General features: G+C 34.9%; 1 protein-coding gene across 1 annotated transcript in view; it reads right to left on the bottom strand.

The window, feature by feature from the left end:
- KCNH8 (potassium voltage-gated channel subfamily H member 8) overlaps positions 1-22,373 on the bottom strand; it is a gene marked incomplete at both ends in the record, with an annotated part of 180,771 nt that extends 158,398 nt beyond the window's left edge. Inside the window, one exon of the mRNA XM_082753902.1 lies at positions 22,298-22,373. Within this exon, the coding sequence (XP_082610028.1) occupies positions 22,298-22,373 (76 nt within the window). The remainder of the gene's footprint in view (positions 1-22,297) is intronic.
- Between the last annotated feature and the right edge of the window lie 602 nt (positions 22,374-22,975).

Genomic DNA, 22,975 nt, shown 5'->3' with positions numbered 1-22,975 from the left:
GTATTGGTTGAACACCAACATGTCTTCTTAATTACATGCATGCTGCATGATACTTAAACATGTATCTACTAAAATAAATTTTCTCTATGTCATTTAACAAGGGTGAAGGACTCTAAGACATAGACTCTAACATCATATGCGATATTTAGGTAGTCTAGACCCACATCTTTGTCTGAGACTTTCAGCAATGTTTTCTGGGATCTTGCTTTGACCATAGTATATGGCAATTTTCCAACTCCATTATTCCTAGTTAAAGAAGTTAAATTAAGGCATGAAGTGGGTGTTCAACAAAGGGAAAAATGCTAAATAAGGATCATAGTAAATGTTAGACATAAATAGCAATACACACTAAAAATAGGCATGTGGGCATGACATTTCACATAGTTCATTACTTCTGGCTTTTCTTCTAACTATTACCAACCATCTGTATTTCTGTAGTATCTATTCTAGACACCTTGCATTATTCTTCACATTTTTCCCCATCTGTGTTGTTTATAAACATTTGGTACATGCATTTTTGTCTCTGCCTTTTTTTTTTTTTTTTTTTTTTTTTTTTGCATTGTTCCAAACTTTGTATTGTTTAAAAGAAAAGTGAAAACATGAAGGTAAACTATCAACATGTTTTCAAGGAGAGCATGTTTACAGTCAACATAATTTTAGAAAATAATGGAACATACTACCACTGAAAGTGATAATGGACAAAGGGATTTAGTTTTTTAATTGAGTTCTTCATATTAAATGTACTTAAGAAATCTAAATAGTTATTGACAAAGTATTCAGCATTTGTACTTGCTGAAATGAAAACCACCTTCTATGACAAGTGAATAATAGTAAGAAACAAGTTAAACTTTTAATGAATATTTGAGCAGAATAGTTCTTTTTAAATGCTACTTTTTTGCATTTTGATCTGTGTCTCATCTGACAAATACGTTTGCATGGAACATTGTACAAAGCTCTGCTAGTCAACACTGTTATTTTCAGAAGTGGGATATATGTCACATTTCTCCTAATTTAACTAATACTGTTGTACCTGACCTAACACTCCAATAAATTGCAAGAACAATTATAATTATGGTTTGCATATACAGCTAACAATACCTGGGGATACTCTCTTGTTTCCATGCATTAGGCAAACCACAATTTAGTTTCCTTATTACATCAGAGTTGCGAAGCTGTGAATCATTCTTACAATTTTTTATTGCATGTGCTTACCAATGTTTTAAAAGGTTACCCTGTAAATTATGCATGTTTCTTTAAGTTACAACCATACATTATTTATGAAAGTTTTGTACAATGATAGATTATTTATACTCTTCTATGTCACTTCCTAATCTGAAAGTCTGTATGAAGTTGTACAAGAAACAGCAGAAATTGCAGCATTTAACTACTTAACTTGAAAACCCATTATTAAAAATGGATGGCAAACAACACCTACAGTCTGAAGTGTGGAGAAAAAAAAAAAAAAAAAAAAGGTATTTTCTCCTACTGCCTTGCAAATAGAAATCTGACTTCACATGGTCATAGAAGCTTTTGAAATATTCCTATCTAAACAATAAATCATTGTTAAACTGCAGTGTCCAGTGGGTACTTATGCTTCCTTGGAGTATTTAAAGGCTAAGATTTAAATAATTGTGAAATTCTGAAGTTTCTCCTCAATAATTAATTATTTTATTTACAATTCAAAAGATATTTTTATTGGTAAAATTATGTAAAATATTATTTTTTGTGTTGAAAAACCCTTTAAGTGAAATCTTCAAGATTTCTAAGACGAAGCCTTCCAGTGCCACCATTCACATGACTTACACCACAAATGCTTAGAGTAGGCATGGGCCAACTTCTAGAGTTCAAAAGAAAGTAAGAGACTAAGTCCCAGATGGAGGTCTCATTGTTTTCTGCAGGTAGATCTAAGAAGCAGCACAGTTGAGTCTACCAGCAATGAAAAAAATAAGCTCTTAAATTGGGGCATATGATAACTGAACCACAGCTGGACTGAGAACCAACTGTGCAGATAAGCCATATAAGTCATGGAAGCAGACATTCCTAAATCTACTTGTCACTGCCCATGTACACCCAATCATTCTGACTCCAACAAAATGAGTGTAGAGTATTCACACAAAGAAAAATTGTAATTGGCCATATAAGGTAGAAAGAAAGAAAATGTGAGTCTTGCAACTTTGTAAGTTCAATGTAGTAATTAGGAAAACAAACAAACCAGAATAGAATCCCATAAATTTTTGTTACTGTACCAAGATATTTTGCGTCTTTTTATGATGTCCTTAAAATTACTTTTTGTTCAGAAAGAATGGATAAATCCAAAATAATGTATAAGCAGACAATGAAAGTATACAAGGCACAAAAGGGTAAGAAGTAACAGTAACATAATGGAAAAAAAAAAAAAGAACATGCAAATAAACAACCCAGTTCCTACAACCCAGTTCCTTTTCAACTAATTTGACAATGATAAATGGAGAACGTATGGTTACAGTAGAAAACCATGCAGCTTCTGACTGCTGCAAGACAACTGATAGCATAACTGAGAAAACTAAATTTTTGTTTAGCTGAGGTTGCATATACAATGCTGTATCTCTGGTATTGCTCTATGGATGACATAGCAGAAGCTGAAATTGCCCAGCTTAGTCAGGACTATTTCAGAAGTCATCAGATTTTAGTATAACATTACTGCTCTGCTAAATAGGGATGGGACTTGAGACCTATTGCCAACTGTTTATTATTATGTTAGTGACATTGGCCACTCACTACAAGAAAGATGTTGGAAACCTTAGGTTTAACCACTATACAATGGATACATACATACATATATATATATGATAGTTTAACTTAAATCTGTTCAAAAAATATTAATGAAATCAGTGAAGTAAAAGCTAAAAATTGTCTAATTTCTGTCTAATTAAAGTAATAATAGCAATACTAACAGATTTGGGAAAGAAATAGTTTCTTAGCAATAAGGAATGATATTTTACATTATGCAGGATATTTTTCATCTTCAAACAGTTTTACAAGCATTAAATTTTCATAGAAGCTCTCTTGTAAGTAACGCATTCCCCCCCACCCCACCCCCTATTTTTCTTTTTATTCCACTCAGATTCTTTATCTGAGTAAATATTCACATTTCATTATTTCACGTTTGATGGTAATAAACGTCCAATGGACCATCAATGGAATATGCGGATTACAACATTCAGAAAATGTTAAGTCTCATGTACTCTGGTCTCTTTAGACTTAACTTCATTTGCTGCTACAGAACCCATGCAGCAGCACCAATGCTTCCTACCATCTTGGGCGTGAAGACCACATGCTGCATCATGTCACCTCCATGCCCAGTCTCTTTCAGATCTTTCAGATCATATTGATGTGGCAGTTCATCAGTTCGTGCAATGCATCCAGGGCATGTAAAACACAGTTGAGATACTATACAGTGCTTACAGGTATAGGTTTTGTTTAAATTAGAGGATGTATAGGACACATATATATTCAGACCACACCTCAGCCTTTAAAGCAAACTTATTAAAAATAGACATGATATAAGCTAGTTTGAAATATAATAATAATAATGCTACAAAACACAGACTTGGAATACTTCCAAGTGTGAACATATTGGCTGTATAATTTTACAATATAAAATTAATCACATGTACAGCTGCAAGTAATATCAAGAGAGATAAGAACAACATTTCCACAAAAATATTTTTGCCAGCTAGAATATTTATTTGTGGAGCTACATTTTTGGCTCTATTAACTAAGAAAGATTGGGCTTTTGGATTCCTGAGGAACAGTGGAGGATATGCAGTGACAGGCAGTATTTCAATATTTCAAACATTACATGGCTCACTCTGAAAACGCATAGATTCTGGTCCGTGCTCATTGTTTCTTCTGTTTCCCGTGCCCTCCTCCCCACTCCACCACCTTCTGGGACAATAAATAAATAAATAAATCTTTCCTGACTCATGTTCTGGACTCATCTTTGGTTTGGTGTAGTGGCAGACTACTCTGTTCCACTGTATGGAACCTCAGCCTGTGGTATGAGGTAAGTGAAGAACCCCACCACTTCTGACCCACCTATGTTTCCTTGTAATTTATGGGGTGCAGCTTCTCATACTGAGCTTTTAAATTTCAGTTTAACTTCATTAAGAACTAAGTCAAGTTCAGACCTTGTGTAAAATCCAACAACTTTCTGTGCAGTTGTAAACTTCTTTACTTTTCTCTGCAGATGTACAATTCTGGTCATGATAATTATAACCAATAAATTTAAGTTAAAATATCAATAATAACTCTATTTATCTGAAACAGCATGTTAACTTTGACCTATTTTCAAGGTATGGTACTGCAGCTGTTAGAACTTCTTGTAATATTTTAATATACATAGATAGATTTTGGTTTTAGCTGATCAATGACTTTCAATGGCTTTATTCTACAACTACCTTGCTGTATGGTTTATGTTACTGCTGAGTCACAAGGGAGAAAAGACCACTCACATTCCCATTTGTCAAACTGCAGACATTTATTCCTTACTTCCCTGCTATAGTCTTTGCAGAGACACACTTTTTGGACAGCAAAAACCCTATCTGGTGCTGCCTGTCCCTTTTCTATGTCTGGCAATCTATTATGATATGAAAGCACTTCCTAAATGAAGACACTGAAACATTTGATCCTCAAAAATTTTCAAATTGTAAATCAACTTCAATCCATAGACTTGACTGAATGTCAGGACTGAAGGTTAATAGTCACAAGAATTAAGTCAATTATAAATAATAATGTGCTACAACTTATAAATTGCATGCTGACTCATCAGTGATGATAATGCATAAACAATTTTGTATTTGTATATTGAGAACTGTCAGGAAGGCTTGTTTCTCATTATCAGATTTCCACACATGGAAGCATAAATAAAGGCTTAAAAACAGGTTAAGCCAAGCAAACACTCCTATTTTTTCTCTCTATTTATAAGATTCTGGCACTCCAGAGTCACCAGTTCTGAAAGAAATAGTTGAACCTCACACACTTTAATAACAATTGTTTTTTTTTGTGATGTTGATTTTTATGTTATAAATGCACAAAACAAATACATAGCTTATCCTGAATGTAGATAACAATTAGAATACTTAATGGCATACAAGGCTATTCAGTTTACGTGGGAACTAGTTTAACAGCAATTTCAACAGTGTGTAGAACAACAGAGAGCATCATAAGCACAGGGTATTCTGACACTGTATATCAAAAAATGTTGCTATTGGAAAATGTTTTTCATGGAGAAAACTCAAAGATTGCATGACTGCAAAGACTGCATGAAGTATCTTGCAATGTGGTATTCCTTGGTCATCAGACCAGTAGTTATTTTAGTATTTTAAAATAAATATAAATATGAACTGGACTCTGATCCACTGACTAAATCAGGAGGATCATATTCAAGTATATTTCCAGCCATGGTTTAATTATCAGAGAATATATTATATTTATATTCAGTTGGTTACCTAGAATTGCACATACCTAAAAAAAAGCCCTCCTTATACACAGATTAACTAAATTTGTGGATACAAATTTGTCTTCTTTCTCAAAAACATCATATCTATCCCCACCTGCATTTTGTGTTCTAATATATGATTTAGCTGAAATAGTGTAAAAATGAATGTTGCTAGATGACTCCTTTAAGTGTCATTTATTTCTAAGCTGTTTCAAACACATAAAGTATTCCAGTTAACTTAGTTAATAATTTGTATTGATAAAATTAGCTCAAGTTCCATCTATTTTACAGGTGTATTTAAAAAAAAAAAGACAAAAATGTAGCCTTGCTTTTGACCACCCTATTTTGTTCTTCTCATCAACCTTCTTAAGAGAAAGAGTCACAGTTCTGAGAATGTTACATAAGATCCTTCTGTAAAAGCAGAAAACAAACAAACAAACACAGATCTTAAACATAACTGGTTCCACTGTTTCCAGATGCGAGAGATTTGAGAGGAACTGTTAGGAGATTCTTAACACAAGTCCTGTGCAGTTATGAAGCATAGTCATATGATCTAGTTTAGACTTCCAAGGTGCATCCAAGAAGAATTAAAGATTAAGAATGAAAGAATCCCTCTGCAGTCAAAAGAGAGAACAACAGATTCCATGGCTCTATTTGTAAACAATTTAAACCAGTTAAATAAATAAATAAATAATAATAAGTATCCATTTTGCCATACCTTTCAGAGCTTCTTTCATCAGTAAGGTTGACACAAAACTCATCTTAAGTCATTTATGAGGAAGACATTAAGAAATTTGTTAGCTAAAAAGGGAGGAAGGCAGTTCTAAGGCATATCTATAGTAGAAGGAAGGACAACCACCTTATATAACCATTATACATCTCACCAATTTAATTGATTCATTTCTTCTCTCACAGAAATAGTTTGAGAATACAGGATCAAGCATTTCTTTTAGGATACGTCAGCGAAATGCCTGAAATCGGAAACCATCAGTGCATAGTCATTTAAGCAAATGTTTCTGAGTGTTATAAAAGGTGGTACTAAACTACTATAGATTGTTTGTGCTCACTAAGTGTTTTGCAAACTTTTAACGTGTTGCTTTTTTTTTTTTTTTAATAACAAAGCATATGGAACACATGTAAATGAATACCCCCATGAATACCTGAATCCCCCCATCTATTCTTTTTTTTTTTTTTTTTTTTTTTTAACACTGCCAGTCTTCAGCAATATTTACCAGTGGAGAAGAGGTCTGAAGCGTGCTGAGATGTTACAATCAGCTTCATAAAACAGCTAGAAGAGAAATTATTAATGCCTAGTTTTCACAAAGTTTCAGTGTCAGCTTGGCTTTATTGGATTTCAGAAAATTCATATAGGAGCTTAACTCAGGGGGGAACAAGGCTTCACTTGTGGTTTGGCACCAAAAATCACTCATTCTCCTTTCACATATTTACAACAGCCAAAGACAGATTTTTTTATCTGATACATTAATATATTTAGATATTAAATTTTCAGCACTTGGCAAAATTAAGCAACAAAATAATACTTAGAAAAACAATAACAACAAAATATATATACAAAGAAACTTTCTAGATCTCTCTTCAATTGAATCCCATGATCACTGCCTATCAGAAATGACCAGTTCAAGTCTAGAGTCTAAAAGTTCACATTTCTTATTACCGAGGTTATCGTTGGAGAACTCATGTTGACATTGTAATTCCCATGTGACACCTATGAAACTAGTGTATTATTTATGGAAATAAAAAGTCTCAGTACTTATACAGTTAGCTTCGCAAACAAGTCAGCAGCTGAACACCCCCACAACTTGAGGACAGCTCTCTCATACTTATCAAAAAGAATGTTCCAACTCACACAAGCTGAGTCAAGGGCAAAATGGAATACAAACCATGACACCTCACTGTATTTTGAGTAGTTAAAATTTTGTTTTCATTAGACTGAAAACAAATTCAGCAGTGCCTTAGAAAATTGAGTCAATACCACTAAAAACCATTAATGACTCCTCATGTGCTTCTGAAGATTCACAAATATGCCAGAATACAACATAGTAATCCTAAAGTTATGAAATAAAAAACGTCAATATGGTAAAATATGTAAATTAATTATTGTCACATTTTTACATTAAGCTTGTTTAACAGTCACTTCCCTATGTGTTCTATCCCTAAATAAAAAGGTTTATGTCATTTTCTTTTCACTCTTAGTTTGAAGGCTGAATTATTGGAAGAATATTCTGAAAAGTAGAAAGTATATTTTTACAGGAACTTTTTCCTCCCCTGGACATTTAGAAAATATTTAAAATAAAGTTCTGCTGACTGACCATTACATTAATGTTATGGTGGATACACATTATGAGTAAAGATAGAATTCCTCTTTATAGTCACATTTTCATCATACTGTAGGTTGTTACAAATCCCTTGTCATGAAAAATCCTCTTCATTTATTTGAAGGTCTGTAACTGAGAACATTCCAAGATTGGAAAAATGGAGCAATTTTCTATTTCTAATGCAAGATAATTTTCTGTGACCTAGATTGTCTAGTTCTTTGTTTTCTTCCTTCTAGTTTGTCACCAGTGTAGTTTGAGCTGAAACATGTTCTGCTAGACTGGGTCTCGTTCAAATATTTTTTACAAGAGTAATTTTGGAAATACAGGATAAGGATGGAAACACACTTCCCACATATGATAGTTACATGAAGTAACTATCCTACAGAAAGAATTAAGGGTGTAAAATATACCTATGGTGCAAAGGTTGTTTTTGATTGTGGTATACTCATAACTGTAATTTTGGTAGTAGTTTGTACTTGTGGAAATAAGATATATCCCTCATTCTTCTAACTTTTCTATTTCTCTTCAGCTGCAATTATCAAGTGCTTTAACACTATGCATAAGCAACAGAATTATTTACATGCTAATAGAGGTCCTGAAACAATTTTGATTATCATGGGTTTTCCTGAGCAAGAAAACAAATAAAAATAAGGCTTCTGAGAACTATTTTAAGCTTAAGACATGAGAAGAATTGTATAATTGAGCCAAAATTCCAGATTATTAAATTGTGAAGTAATTGTGAAGAATTGTAAATTCTTCAGTTAGTTCAGAGCAACAGGTTTGTGTTTTCTCTTGTCTTCCCATTGTAACACCATATGCTTAATTCTAGGTATAAGTACAAGCTCATTCTGTAAGCATTATAGATTTAAAGACAACAAACCCTTAGAATAGCAACACTGGCAGAAAGAAACAGAACTTCTGCAGACATGATGTGTTTTATTCCTGGGGATGTTTTTACTTTCTTACAGAGAAGAGCTCTTAGTTCTGGTCCCTTAATCCCAGCCCATAGGCCTGAAACTCATGCAGAACAGCACCTCTGTCCCTTTCCTGTCAGGTGCCCAACCTGTCAATGTAGTTACCAGCCCTGATGTCGATTTATTAATCATATATTAATCTGGCACATGAGCTTCTGAAACAAGGGATGAATTGGTGCTTCTCCACAGAAAAACGGGATGTCATATATAGTTGGACTGTCTATCTGGAGAGCATTTACAACTTCACACCCTCAACCCAACAGATATTTCTGTGCCTTGTGGCCAAAGATGACACTGTTTTGACACTATTTAATGTATCAGAGAAGATATTTGTAAGGTGCCTCGAGCAACATAGATCCTTTTCTTTTTCTTTTTTCTTTTTTCTTTTTTCTTTTTTCTTTTTCCCCACAACATGTATACTCACTGCAGTGCTTTACTGCCACAAACTTTGCTTCCCAAGCCTGAAAAAAAACTATCAGCAAGGACCTGCTTTCAAGATCAAGCTATTCTATTATTATATTTAGTGCATTGTACCATTCACAAACTCTCCTAGGTAGCTGAAAATTAGCAATGATAAATGAACACCAAAACATTCAAGTGCTTTGCAAACTACTTCAACATGCCAAGCATTTAAACAGATGAAAGAAAATCCCCATGCTGCTCATAGCACTATGTTAAACTTCAATAGCTGAAAATAGAGCAACCTAAGAAACACCATTACAAAGATTTTCTCATTAACTTTACTTTAGATAAATATTTTTATTAGAATAATTACTGTGTGCATTTAATTAATTATGAGCAATAAGTTTTATTTACTTCTGTTATAAAGGTTAAGAGACAATACTTTCATACCAGAAACATAAAAACCTGTTTCTTTCCCTTCATTTTTGCTTATCTTAGATAATCAGTCCAAACTAAAACAGGGTGTGTAAAGGTGGCAGAATATGTCTCCTATCCTTTTATTGTAAAAAAAAAAACCTGGAAGGTTTTTTTTTTTTTTTTTTTTTTTTTTTGACAGTTCATAGAAAATGACATAACAGCCATAGCAGACTGGGGAAAAAAATAATATTACTGCAATTTCCCCAATTAATTCTAACCTCTTTGCTTTACTTGTAATTATTTCACTCATCTCCCAAAACTTAGCTTATTAAGATCTATCCATCATGGTGTCGGTCATACAGTATTTCTGTCACTGAGCTTTCTGGCTTTTGTCTTTCTTCTATTCAGACTCTGCCTACAGAGAATTCATAAAAAGGAAAAGTGTTTTAAAAAGATGAATAAGGGTTAAAGGTGAATGAATTACTATAACTCCAGATTTATTTATTTATTTATATGGCTAATAATTCCCTGAACTTGGTCTCCTGCTTTCCTGGAAAAGACACTCCTTGTACTAATCACTTGTCACCTGTAAGACTATCAATTGGACAATTAGCTATAATTTGCACCTTACATAATGATGCATATAGCAGCTGTTTTTCTCTTTCCCCACTCTGTTGTGTTCATTGGAATAAATCTTCACAATTATTGTGAGTGATTATACCTATTTATATAAAGTGTTTACAACAGCATTCAGTTATATTGCAGGTGAGATGCATACCACATCAGGTTATGACTATTTATCTCTAACACACACACACACACAAAAGAAATAAATAAATTAAAATTATTCACCACAAAGGACATAAACAGAAGGCCTGCAGTTAACCTGACAGTTCTAGCAGTCATTCCCTGAAGACTCTACTTAGCAGAATGATGAATACGTGAACTAGTTCTGACTAAAATGTGCTTTATTCTGTAATTAAGCATGCTACCACCTGCATATATGATTGTATATCTCTAATGTGAAATACAAAATGTTGAAAGGTCCACATATATATATATATATATATATTTTTTTGTTGTTGTTGTTTGTTTGTTTGTTTGTTTTTCCTGAAGATACTGTTGGGGTCAAGAGAAAGCATCTCTCTATATGTAATTATTCCGTTTAGTTAGGCTAAAAGGGGGGAAAAATAAAAAGACAATTCAGACAGCTCCAACTAAGTGCAGGGAACAAAATCTCTATGCAAGTCTCCAAGAGTTACTACTCTTGGTTACTAGAATTACTATCAGCTTCAGTTATTAGCACTGAGTTGCGACTGAAACCAAAACTCTAGGTCTCCATCTGGCTCCTGCTCCTAGCAATACGAAAACATCTCGACAGATGCCTGTTTTATTTGCATAAGAATTCTGACTAATGAGTTAAAATGTCTGCAGTAATTTACACCTGTCCATTCTGACTTCTCTTGCTGATTGCATCCTGGAAGTAAACAGTGTTAGCTTAGCTCCAGGCATGGGGCAGTGAATTATAGCAACTCCGTATTGCTTCCCAAGTAGCTGATCTATCCCTGCAGCAGAGGCAGCTACCTGGAGCAGCTCAGCAGCTGTTTGGTCAGATCCATCCACCCCCACAGTGGGAGCAGGAACATCTGGAGAGGGGCAGGACAGGCAGTGAACATGAGAATCACAGCAGTCTCTCCCACCCGCTCAAGGGAGCTGGCAAATTAAGCCCCAGGCTGAGGTATTTCTTCTGCCTACAGCTTTGTAGATCTTTGCTAATCTCTCCTGTCACTGTAGAAGCAACTGGATTATCTGCAGTGTTGCTTGAATTCAGGTACACTTATTGGCTCTTGCTACAATGCATTTTAAATATTCTACAGAGGCTTATCTGAAAACAAAATCCAATGTGAACGACAGAAGGTGGACATTGCAGACCAATGAGTGTCAGAAAATGAGATACCATTTTTAAAATTACTGTATAAATTGTCCAGGGTTAATAAGAAAAACAAACAAACAAACAAAACAAAACAAAAAATCTACTAATAAGTCATGCAACAAACACAAGTTCCAGAAAAAAAAAACAGGAAAAGTTAATGCCATTAATAGCCTTCAAGTGATCTGAAAACTTAGAGAAAAACAAAACACAACAGAAATAAAAAACTAAGATCTCATTTTCTATATACATATATATTATACAAATTAAGAATATTGTTGTTCATAGATTCTAAAACACAGTTAAAAAATAGAAGAAAGTTTACAAGCGACAACAGAGAAACAATTCCTGATATATTTAAGATATATCTCCATCAGTTTTTAGTCTGTGTTATTTTCCAACCCATTATAAGAAACTGGAAGAGTGCTGAACTGAACTGGAGGTGGTGGGGAAAAAAAATAAGTATTTCAGACATTCTATATGTAAATTTATGGAAAACAAAGATCATATGCTATCCAGTCATCCATGCACAGACAAAATAAGTTAAAACAAAACACAGACACCCACCCCCCACTCCATCCCCTTCTACCCCCAACCCCCAAATCCTGTAATCCTGTTCCTCCTTTCCTTTATTTCCCTTTTTTTTCCCCTCTTTTTTTTTTTTTTTTAAATATATAATTCAAGTTGCTATAGTCATTTTTTTTTAGTATTTTTTCACCAAGTCAACTACTTATTTCTTAGTTGCTTCCTTCCCTCACATGCATTAGCTAGAATCAACATGTCAAAATGAAGATTTTTAATTCTCTGGTTTTAGTGGCTAAACATTTACTAAGAAAATACTGGAGACACATTGACACCCAAGACTACCAGGATAGCTTTCCATCATATAACTAAGGAGGACCACAACCCTGAGAAGACAATACATTTAATACTCTCATGACCATACTCATTTACAGTAGCATTTCCTGTGCTATATTCTGAACAGAATTCAAGCTTCCCACAGTGCTACTGCCATTTAGTTCATTCCAAAGCTCTACCCCACTGTTCACTCAGCAATCCCACCAGTCAATCACAATGTCTTAGCAGCTGCTCCATCCTTTTCTCTTTCTTGGCTAAATATGACCTGTATGCTTTACCACACAAGACTACACCCTCCTCTGCAAATCAATTGTAGCTTCAGTTCATACTGTAAGTAAAATTTATGAAATCAATTATTTACTTAAGGTCACTTATAACTTATTTTTTCTAAATATTTTTAATACATTTTAAAGGAGGATAGTCTGTTTTTTGTTTTTTTTTTTTTTTTTTCAAAATTATTATCTGTCACGTGGATATTGGCTGCAGATTCAAAAATAATTATTTGTAATTTATAATGAATTTGAAGATAAAAATCACAGATTCAAAGACAGAAAAGTGACAAATTCTTATATGGATCTCAAAGCTATTGAAAATACTTGGATGTAAATCCTACCAGTTGAAATTTTGGAAAAGGCTTTTACCACACCTCTAAGCGTGCAGAGAATAAATCCTCAAGCTTTTGCCTCAGAATGCACTACAGTGAGGTCATGTAGTTGATGTCTGCCTACCTGCCTTCTCCTTAGAGAAGTATTCAATCTAGTACAATGCAACATATGTCTACTGCACTATATAACCATATGTCTATAGTACAGTGATATAGTACAATTGCAAGGCATATGTCTGTTTAGTTCCAGGCAAGAATTTGTTGCTCAAACAAATTCTTGCCTGGAGTAGGGAGTGTAGTGTGCTCTAACCACTGTCACATCCATAATCTTCAAGGTGGTATTGGAAGAGCCAAAATCTTCTGCTGAATTTGAGAAAACTCAAGCAAATGTGCAGTTCAACCTCTTACATCAATGTCTCTTAGCTATACTTTTCCATATACTTATTGAAATGGCTAATGTTTTTCCATAAGGTCAGGTTTCAAGAGGTACATGCTTCCCTCTGCTCTTGAGGTGGAAAAGAAAATGTCCAAACTCCTAGTCATTATTACTGCCTACAGATTGGCTAGCATCATAACTTTTCAGCTCAATAAAGAAAAATCCAGTTTAGTAAATGCAATGACTGTCCAATCACCTCATAAGCTTAATCCATATATTAAGAACAAAGTCATAGATTATGATATTGTGTATTGCCATCTGGAGCTTTAAAAATAAAATAAAATCAACTTATTGCTGATATACTATTTATATTGTCTTGTTAAAGTTTTTTTACACACCAAAGAAGTTGTTCAATGTTCCACAGAGAATCTTGTTTTCCTTACAAAGTTATTTCCATCTTAAACAACGCAGTATTCCCATTATATTTCTTATCATTGCTAATTCCAAGATGCAAGAAAAGACACAATTTATGTATACTTATCACAGGATTCATCTGACATTTAAGAAAACAACACAACAACAACAAAAACCACAAGCTATTTGCATTAGGACAATTTTGGGATTCTAAAAATCAAATAAATGACAAAATGACTGAGTTATAAGCTCTCTTTTATACATTTGGAATAAGAAAGTATGTCTAGTCACATACCAGAAGTTATTGAGGGAGATGAAAGGCAAAATGAAAAGGGCACAAAACAAAAGCTGTAGTACTAAGTATTACATCCATGATGTCCAGATAAATCTCTATTTCTGTTATTTTAACTTAAAGAAAAAGCAAAATAACCCTAGCAACTTTCAGCCTTTGAAAGTCCTAAGAGCCAGAATCTAGACTCCTAGCAGTCATAACTAATGCCTGGAGAAAAACTGATCTCAGTACAGACACACTGGAAGTTTTTCTCTCTTCATTGGGGAACAATTGCAGCTTTGTATAATAAATGTCTCAAAACTGTCTCATCTTCCCAAAGGAAATACATCTAAACAGTGAAAATTGCTTTCTTCTTTGTTAACAAGATCTCTTACATTAATTTTTCTTTATGGTAAAATTAAAAAATAATGATTAAAGGCCATTATTAAAGAAATGTTACATCATGTCATGATTTTTTTTTTTTCCCTAGCCAGCCTAACCCAGACTCAGTGTATGAACATACTTACATTTTTATTAGCAATCCTTTTATTAAAAGAAATAAAGTTATGGAATTATTTTGTGACAACAGATTTTCCTTTTTTTTTTTTTCCCCCCGCCCATTTGTTGGATCTATAAATAATTTTCTCTATTAAAAGCTGTGCTAGATTCTTTTAACTCTTTTTTTAAATACTGTGAATTATAAAAGAGTATTTCCTGTTCAGTTGTTAAAAGTATATAAATCAATATTATCTGAAAGACAGACAAGTTTTAGTATTTCTGTTTTGCAGTAAGCACTAAGGAAAAGATTTGTACTTAGTGCATAAATACTTTTAGAATGTCTTCACTAGAAAAATTAAGAATAGTTAAGGTCATAATTAAAAAGTTTAATCAAGATCTTGGGCCAGACTCCTCACTCATTTACCTAGGTACAACTTCATTGAATTCAGGGGGATATAGGTCCAGCCACTCTAAGAAAGAGACAGATTTTAGTTGTGAACACGTTAAAAACTATTGGCAAGGATGTGCAAAATCCATGGCAAAACTTGTACCTGAACACTTCTCATGGAAGTCAAAATTTCAAATACCACCGGAATAAATTTCTAATGACCAATAATTCCTCCCCTTACTTGAAAAGAGGCAAATCATCTCAACATCACAAGATAATGTACCACGTTTCTTAAAACAAGTCCTTCGTCTAAGTGTTTTTTCCGTAATGCAATTATGGCTTTGGCTGTTCTTGAAATGATTGAAATGATGACCAGCATTAAGTTTAGGCATGCTCAGAAGATATTTAAAGTTGACTTCAATGTTGAACACACCAGTATTTTAAGAACAACACCTGCTCCAAAGCATCTGAATGCTATTATCATTCCTTGGAAACATAGGGATCCTGAAGCACTTAGCAAAGAGAAACTCCAAAAGAATGTTCTTATACTGTCAAGGAAGTCTCTCTTCTGTCTGCAGTTGAGAATGTTTTGTTTGTTTATTTATTTCTTCTCCTTTTCCTTTCTTTCTCCCTGCCCCCTATTCTTATCTTCACTATTTATTTATTTATTTTCAGATTGAGCGGGCAGGAAAAAACATTACTTTGGGAGAGAGTTGTTCCGTAGTTGTTCTTTATTCATGGTCATTTTAATACATCATGATAAATTAAACTAGCTTGTAAAAACTGCTACTCTTGTAGCAATTGTTTACCTTTTTCAGGACACAGATAATGCAATACAAGTAACGTATATTTCTTTAAAAAAAAATGCATTACATCAGAACAGAATCTATTTCCAGACCTATTATACATTCATGCATATATACCATATTTGGTAAGGAGTCCACCTGTGCTTGATGCAATATTTTTAGTCTATTTCTATTGTTCTTTTGCTCTGAACTCTACTCTGAACACATTTACTTTATACCCAAAGAGAATGGGAATGTATAAACAAAATATAAACAGAATAAAATATATGTTGAATGTAAAAATGCAATATTAAAACAAGATAATTTTATTTCCGTATTTATCAGAGAAGAAAATAGTGCCATACATTTAGAACAGGAAAAAATAAATAGATTTACAGAGTAACTAACTCTAGTTGGAATTCTGAAAAATCTTATAAGGTTTGAAACCCCCTAAAGAGTTTCTTCTGTAATCCATTAACAAAGTAATATTCATTCAAATATATGTCACTTCAAACACACAATGCAGCGAGAGCAAAACCGAATGTCAGTTTTATTAGGCTTATATATAAAATCCCACTCAGAAATAATACTGAGGATAATATTCTTGTATTATTCAAGAAAAAAAAAAATAAAATCCCTTATTTAATGACCCTTCCACTATTACATTTCTAATGTTCGTCTTGAATTCAAATACAGATTTTATATTTATATCTGAAACAAAATGTATGCTACTAGTCTAACTTTCTTTTAATAAACATTAACCTTAGACTTAAAGGTATTTTAGTTCACTTAATGAATTACACAGCTTTCTGAATGCATGTCCTGCAGTGATATTTTTCTAGCTTTCTATCTGTGAAAAGATAGACCACTACCTGACAATTCAAACACATTAATATTTTCTCCAGCAATAACATACTAATTGAATAAAACATATTCTTTAAAATCATAAATCACTAACTCAGATTTTAATTTTTAAATGGCACCTGCACAATTGTTTTATTGAACTAGTTCCTTAATACAAGAACTAGTTAAGAAATATGGTCTTAAGATACCTCTAAATCTCTTCACAATTCAGTCTTTAATGTCCAACTTCAGCTGAAGTTAGAATCTGAAGTTACCATGAGCAAAAATCATCCAAAATAAGTCTTAGATTATGAGTTCTTCAGCCCCAACACTTGTGCAGACAGAAGAGGAATATATTTTTTGAATAGCTGCTTAGTCTAGTTTCTGTTACTTTCAGTGAAAAGCAACAGCACAACACAGATTCCAACATCTGACACCGGGTTCTATTCAAAATCACTTTATTTTTATTTTTATTTATTTATTTATTTATTTATTTTTAAAGTAACAGGGCTACAGTGAGATACACCATGGATTGTGTCTTACAGAAAGAAAAGTATTTGCTTTCTTTGTGCTCTGGGCAAAACACAAGAAAGATCTTTTCCTGCATTGACAGCGTATTTTTGTAGTGACAAATATATGATTTGTTCAAAACAAGACATTATTTTACCTGTCCAAGAATATAAGCAAAAGGGCAGAGTAGTCTGCTTAAGAAAAGAACAAACGAATGTTTAGGGAATAATAGCTTTGGAAATTTCCCTCATGCCAACTAATTGCATCTGTGTCAGAAACAACTAGACCATCTTTCACTACACCTCCACTCCTTCAGAGTGAGAGGGGACAGACAGCTCACCAGCTTTTCCACTGTCACCATGTGGAAGCCTTTGGCATTAATCAATGATTTTCATAGTTCAAGTCTTTCATTTGTCTGGTCTCTCTCTCTCTCTCTCTCTCTTTTTTTTTTTTTTTTTTAGGTGAACCACTCTAATCATAGATTTTGATCAATAACGTCCTCCACTGTTCAACTGTTGCTTCCCTACACTTGACACTGTTTCAATTCCTTCCGTTCATTTGGTAGAAAACTCCTAGGTAGCACTAGTAGCACTAGTAACACTCCATGGTAGCACTAGTCAAGAAGTGGCCTCTGAATTTCTTATAATAATGATAATGATTAAGTATCATATTGTCTAGTCTAGAGATTTGATTACAGAGTATTGGAAAATGTCTATATCTTGTGTCAACATGGCAGATATTAGCCTTTTTTTTTTTTTTAATAATTTATTTTTAATGAGATAGAAATCAAATGATGGTGAAGAAGAGAAGGAGGAAGGGATGTAAATGATCTGCAATCTGGGAATAACATCATATACACCAGCTTTTAGTTCTGTACCAACCATGGTTTATTCAAAAGAGACAATGTGGTGGAAACCCACAGTGATGGTGGAAACACACCAACACCACTTTTGATATACTTAATTTGTATGTTTCCATCAAGTACCTTTCAAGCCCTCCTAGGGTTGACTAAAGCAACTGGAAAACTGAAACTATGTAATTGGTAAGGACATAAACGTATTATGAAAATTGCTGTTCATTTGCAAAGTTCCACTATTTTATCTCTGAGTAAATTTTCAATTGGAAAACAAAATGGAACTTAGAAGTCGTTCTACAAATAAGGAATTATCAAATTTATCACCACTGACAGTGAGCAAGAAGGAATTAACTCAGCATGATCGTATTATAGTTATCATATGAAATTGTTATACTAAGGATGTGGAAGTACACAATTTGGAAACTGAATATATTTGATAGACAAGAGATAATTATAGAACTTCAGTCATTTTATAATATAACCATATACAAAATCACTATTAGTTTACATATATTTATACATACACACACACAAAATGATGAAGTCATCTGTTAGCTTTGCTCACTGAGTAAGCATCACAAATTTGCAGAAACAACCACCTCTTGTGTGGATTTACCTACTGAAATAATACATAGGGATTATATACAAATATAAAACGAACACACATACAAACGTTAAAGTGTAATAGAGAATTTCATACCATGCAACCATTTCTGAATGGTTTTCTTAACCTAAATTAGGATGAGAATCAAAAACACCTAAATTTTCCATTCAAAAGTTTTAATTATTAATTTCAGACATTTACAAGCATAATATTTTGAGTTTTAATTATAACCATATACATGACATATTTGAACACTTGAAAGCAGTATTTTGTATGGTAAATCTGGAAAAAATATAAACATATTTATATATATATATATAAAAAAAACACTATCCATTTGATAGTGTGGTTTGTTTGTTTTCTTCTCCTTAGAGAGCAATTACCACATAAACCCTTTTCTAACAGAAGGGGCAAAAAACATTTAGATGATCTTGTGGTTAGTTATCAAGGGAAAAAATAAAATAAAATAGCCCTTTGAGAAAACATTGACTTCAACTCCAATGTCAAGAACACAAAAAATAGTTCAGAGTTGTAAGAAGGTGAAATTATAATAGCACATAAACAGATCCAAGAGCTCTGCCAAGAAAATTCAGATATATAGATCCTTAATATTGTTCTACCATGTACACAATGCAGGTAATGGCAACTTTGCAGATGTAGATCTCTGTGACATCCTGAATATCCAGGAGTTAACTCCAACATTAATCTTTGTCTAGCACTGTTTTGACATGTAAAGCATACGTATTTGTAATATGTGTATAACAATATAAAACAACTGCTCTGAGAATTCTGGACAGATGAAATAACTGTCAAACAGTTCTGTTATCTAGGCTTTTTTTGATATTTGCAGTTTATAAATAATGCAATTTATAATTGCTAATTAGATAGCAAAAGTAAAATTGAAAGACTTATTTGAATGAATTTTTGAAAAGTTCTGTAGAAAGCAAAGAATATTTTCTAATATTATCTGGAATCCTTTCTTGCACTGTTGCCCAGAATTAGAATTATCTCTCTTCTGGATTAAAGATGCATTGGTGGATTAGTCTATCACTGATGACAACATAATATATCCTTCCCAGAGGCTTAAAATGAAAGGAGGTCTGTTAACTACAGACTATGTTAAAACAAAACAAAAAGCCTTTTGACACAAAACTGTATTTTAACACTAAATATCATTGTGTGGAAGGTCAAAGCAGTTTATGAAACAGTCCCAGGTTGAGTGCCATTTATCCTTATGCCATATATTCCTTTCATAGGAATATATTTCTATATCACCTATAAAACTAGCAATACATGGGACAGAATCCTGTGAGGATTAGCCATCATTATTACTCTTAGCTTTAGCCACCTGAACAACCTCAGTACTACCACCAAGACAATTTAAACAAACAAAAAAAAAAGTGTTTTGTTGTATCCTCCTGATGCTCATATAAGTATATAATTTTTGCAAAACTACTTTTCTTTATTTGAAAATAAATAAAATAAATAAATCTTGTCACTTAAAGAATACATATTTTTATATTTAAATCCATCTGTTTCATGGAAAAAACATATCAAAGCAATAAAGGAGATGAACTGTTTCTGAAGATTTTAAGTGTAATTATGATGTAAATTGATTTACATAACTTCATTTCAAAAGAAGACTTTAGGCACATTAAGTTGATTCTTTTTTTTACCCTAGCCCTCTAAAAGAGATGTTATTAAGTAGATTCAGAGTCACATTGATTTTCCACAGAATAGTGTCATCCTCCACAACTTCTATTATCTTTATTATGTCTGATTGTGTAGCTAATAAGAAGTCTTCCTTTGTGAACTTCTGTGAATATTTCTTGTGTGAATAGTTACACAATAGTTATAAGTTCTAGATTAGGCTTAATATTTATGCCATATTTTGAATTTCTACTTACAAAGCAACACATAACACATAAAAACATGATGTGTTATATTTTTCTTGAGGTACATAAATATCTAATTATATTATTTTTCTAATATAATATATGAAAAAGTAGATCAGTTATTAGCATTACAGATTTGTAAGGACAATGGGCCCTGTTTTCTGTTGCTTAAGAAAATATTGGCCCAGCTGACACTATGAAGATTGGTGGAATTATTGCTTAAAGAAAGCAGTTAAATTTGCTCATAGAAATCAGCTAAGTAATAGACTTCCTGCCATACTTCTCCGTTTGTGTCACTGAGAACACGAAGACTAGACATTTTTCTAATTTTTTGTTGTTTTTGAAGTAAAACAGCTGCACATCATCATTAATGTTGTTTGTTCAATTGGATCTCTTTAGAAGTAAAGGGAATTGGTGAAATGTTTGTGTGTACAGCTCATAGGCTCTGTTCTTTGAAATGAAGCCATTGAAAGGGGGGAGGGTCCTGAGCACAAAGCAGGTAAGAACTACTTTTCTGGCAAATAACAGTACCAGCAACAAAACTCGTATTAGAGTGTCATGCTTCAATACGCAGAAAATAATACCCATGTGATTTAGAGAAATAAAAAAAGCGGAGAGGTGAAGGGAAAAGACTTCGAGTAGTGTATTTAAAGGAATTTAAAGGTACATCTAAGTAGTCTTAAGAGGGATTGCTTTATAATCAAGTACCAATTACATACACCCTGAATCACAATTAGCTACATGTCCTCAGACTAGCAGAGCAGTTGTAACACAGTTCTATGTTTCTCTACAATTGATTTCAGTGACCACATATTTTCTTGATACTTTACAACTTATCAATAGCTCAGTGTCTTAATCACACCCTAATTGAACCACTGAGAAAATGCCAAGAGACATAAACAATAAGGTACCAAAACAGTTAGATCACAACGTTTTCAGTCAGGAAAGTACTGAGAGTAACTCAAAACCACTGTTTGTTTTTTCTTTTACTTTGGATCTCTAGATTTATTTGTTTAAAAGGAATCTTCCAAAGTCCAATTTTTCTTTACTAAAAAAATAAATAAATAAATAAAAAATTAAAAAAAAAAAAAAAGCCCCATTAAAGAAGCAGCAAAACTCAAGACAGACAACTTCTAACCCTACGGCAAGCCAACTTCCAGCAGCGGGGGCAGCTCCTTGCTGGGGAGCCGCTGAGCGCGACGAAGCAGAGCGCCGCGGGCGGAGCAGGGCGCGGTGGGGCGCGGAGCGGCGCTGCTGCCCCGCCGGGCCCTGTCCGCGGTGCTGCAGCCGAACACTGCCGCTGAAGGGCTGTTCCGTGCTTTCTTTCTCAACAACCTCCTGCAGCTCCTGCTGTGCCGCTGCTGAACCTCTTCTACAGGGAGTCAGCTTTCAGGGTGATGTTTGGGGGGGGGGAGGGGGAGGGGGGGAGGAGAGGGAAAAAAAATCCCCTAACCTCCTGACAGAGCCCTGCCTAGGTTCTGAAACCTGTTTTTTCCCCGCAGCCTCTCCGGTGCCCAGGAGGAGAAGCCCCAGCCCAGAACATAACTTTCCTACAGCGATCCCAGCTCCAGCTGCAGCTCGGCTGCCGGCACCAGCCCCCATGCAGGGGGCCGGGAGGAGAAAGGACCGAGCATCCTCCTCACCTGAAAAGCTGAGGATAAGCCAGGCAGGAGAGTAGGAGAGGCTAGGAGCTGCCTAGCCTCACTCTCCTCCTTGCAGACTTCTGGTACCAAGAAAACCCCTTCCGAAGAGGCAGAAGGCTCCTATCATCCGATGGGAGGCAGGAGGCTCCCATTGTACAAACGGTGCCCTCCCTACAGCCCCTTTCCTGAGCCCGCTGCCCCAGCCCGGACTCACGTGTGCCGTCAAACCGGGTGGCGATGGTGTCAAGGAAGGTGTTCTGGGGTGCCAGTAATCCCTTCATAACCGGCATTTTTCCAGCGCGGTGCGAGGTTCCCCATCAAAGTTTGCCTACGAGGGTGGTTCGAGAAGAAAGTGCAGAGGGCGCCCGGGGGAAGAGAGGAAGGAGGCGGAGGGAGGGAGAAAAGGACGGGGAGAGAGGGAGGGGGAGGAGGATGGGGATGCCGCCGCCGCCGCGCCGCCCCCGGCGCCGGGAGTCCCCCGCTCGGCAGCTCCCGGTCCCGCCGGCCCCCGCAGCCGGGCGGGGCGACCACGGAGCCCCCCGGGCACCGCCCGGGTCCCCTCTCCTCGCCTCCTGCGGAGAGGCCGCGGGAAGGAGGGCTGAGGATGGGGGAAGAGCAACCTGCATCCACCTGCGACTGGAGCACCGCAGGAAGAGCCGCCGCCCCGGCGCTGCCGAGCCTTCCTCCGGGCCTCAGCCCGGCCTGAACCGTCCGGTTCTCAGCTCTAGCAGACAACGCGGGGGGGGGAAGGCTAGGCTTGAAGCATGAGCACCCCGCTTTCTGAGTAATATCATCACAGGATAATACTTAGGCGGCATTGACATGTATAGCGCCTGGAGGTGTCCATTAGAGAGGAAACTAGAATATGGAGACTGTTTTATCAGGCATGTAT

The sequence above is a fragment of the Aythya marila genome, assembly GCF_965140915.1.
Source record: "Aythya marila genome assembly, chromosome: 2".
In the NCBI taxonomy this organism is placed as follows: Eukaryota; Metazoa; Chordata; class Aves; order Anseriformes; family Anatidae; genus Aythya; species Aythya marila.
This window is presented reverse-complemented; position numbering and strand designations above follow the sequence as displayed.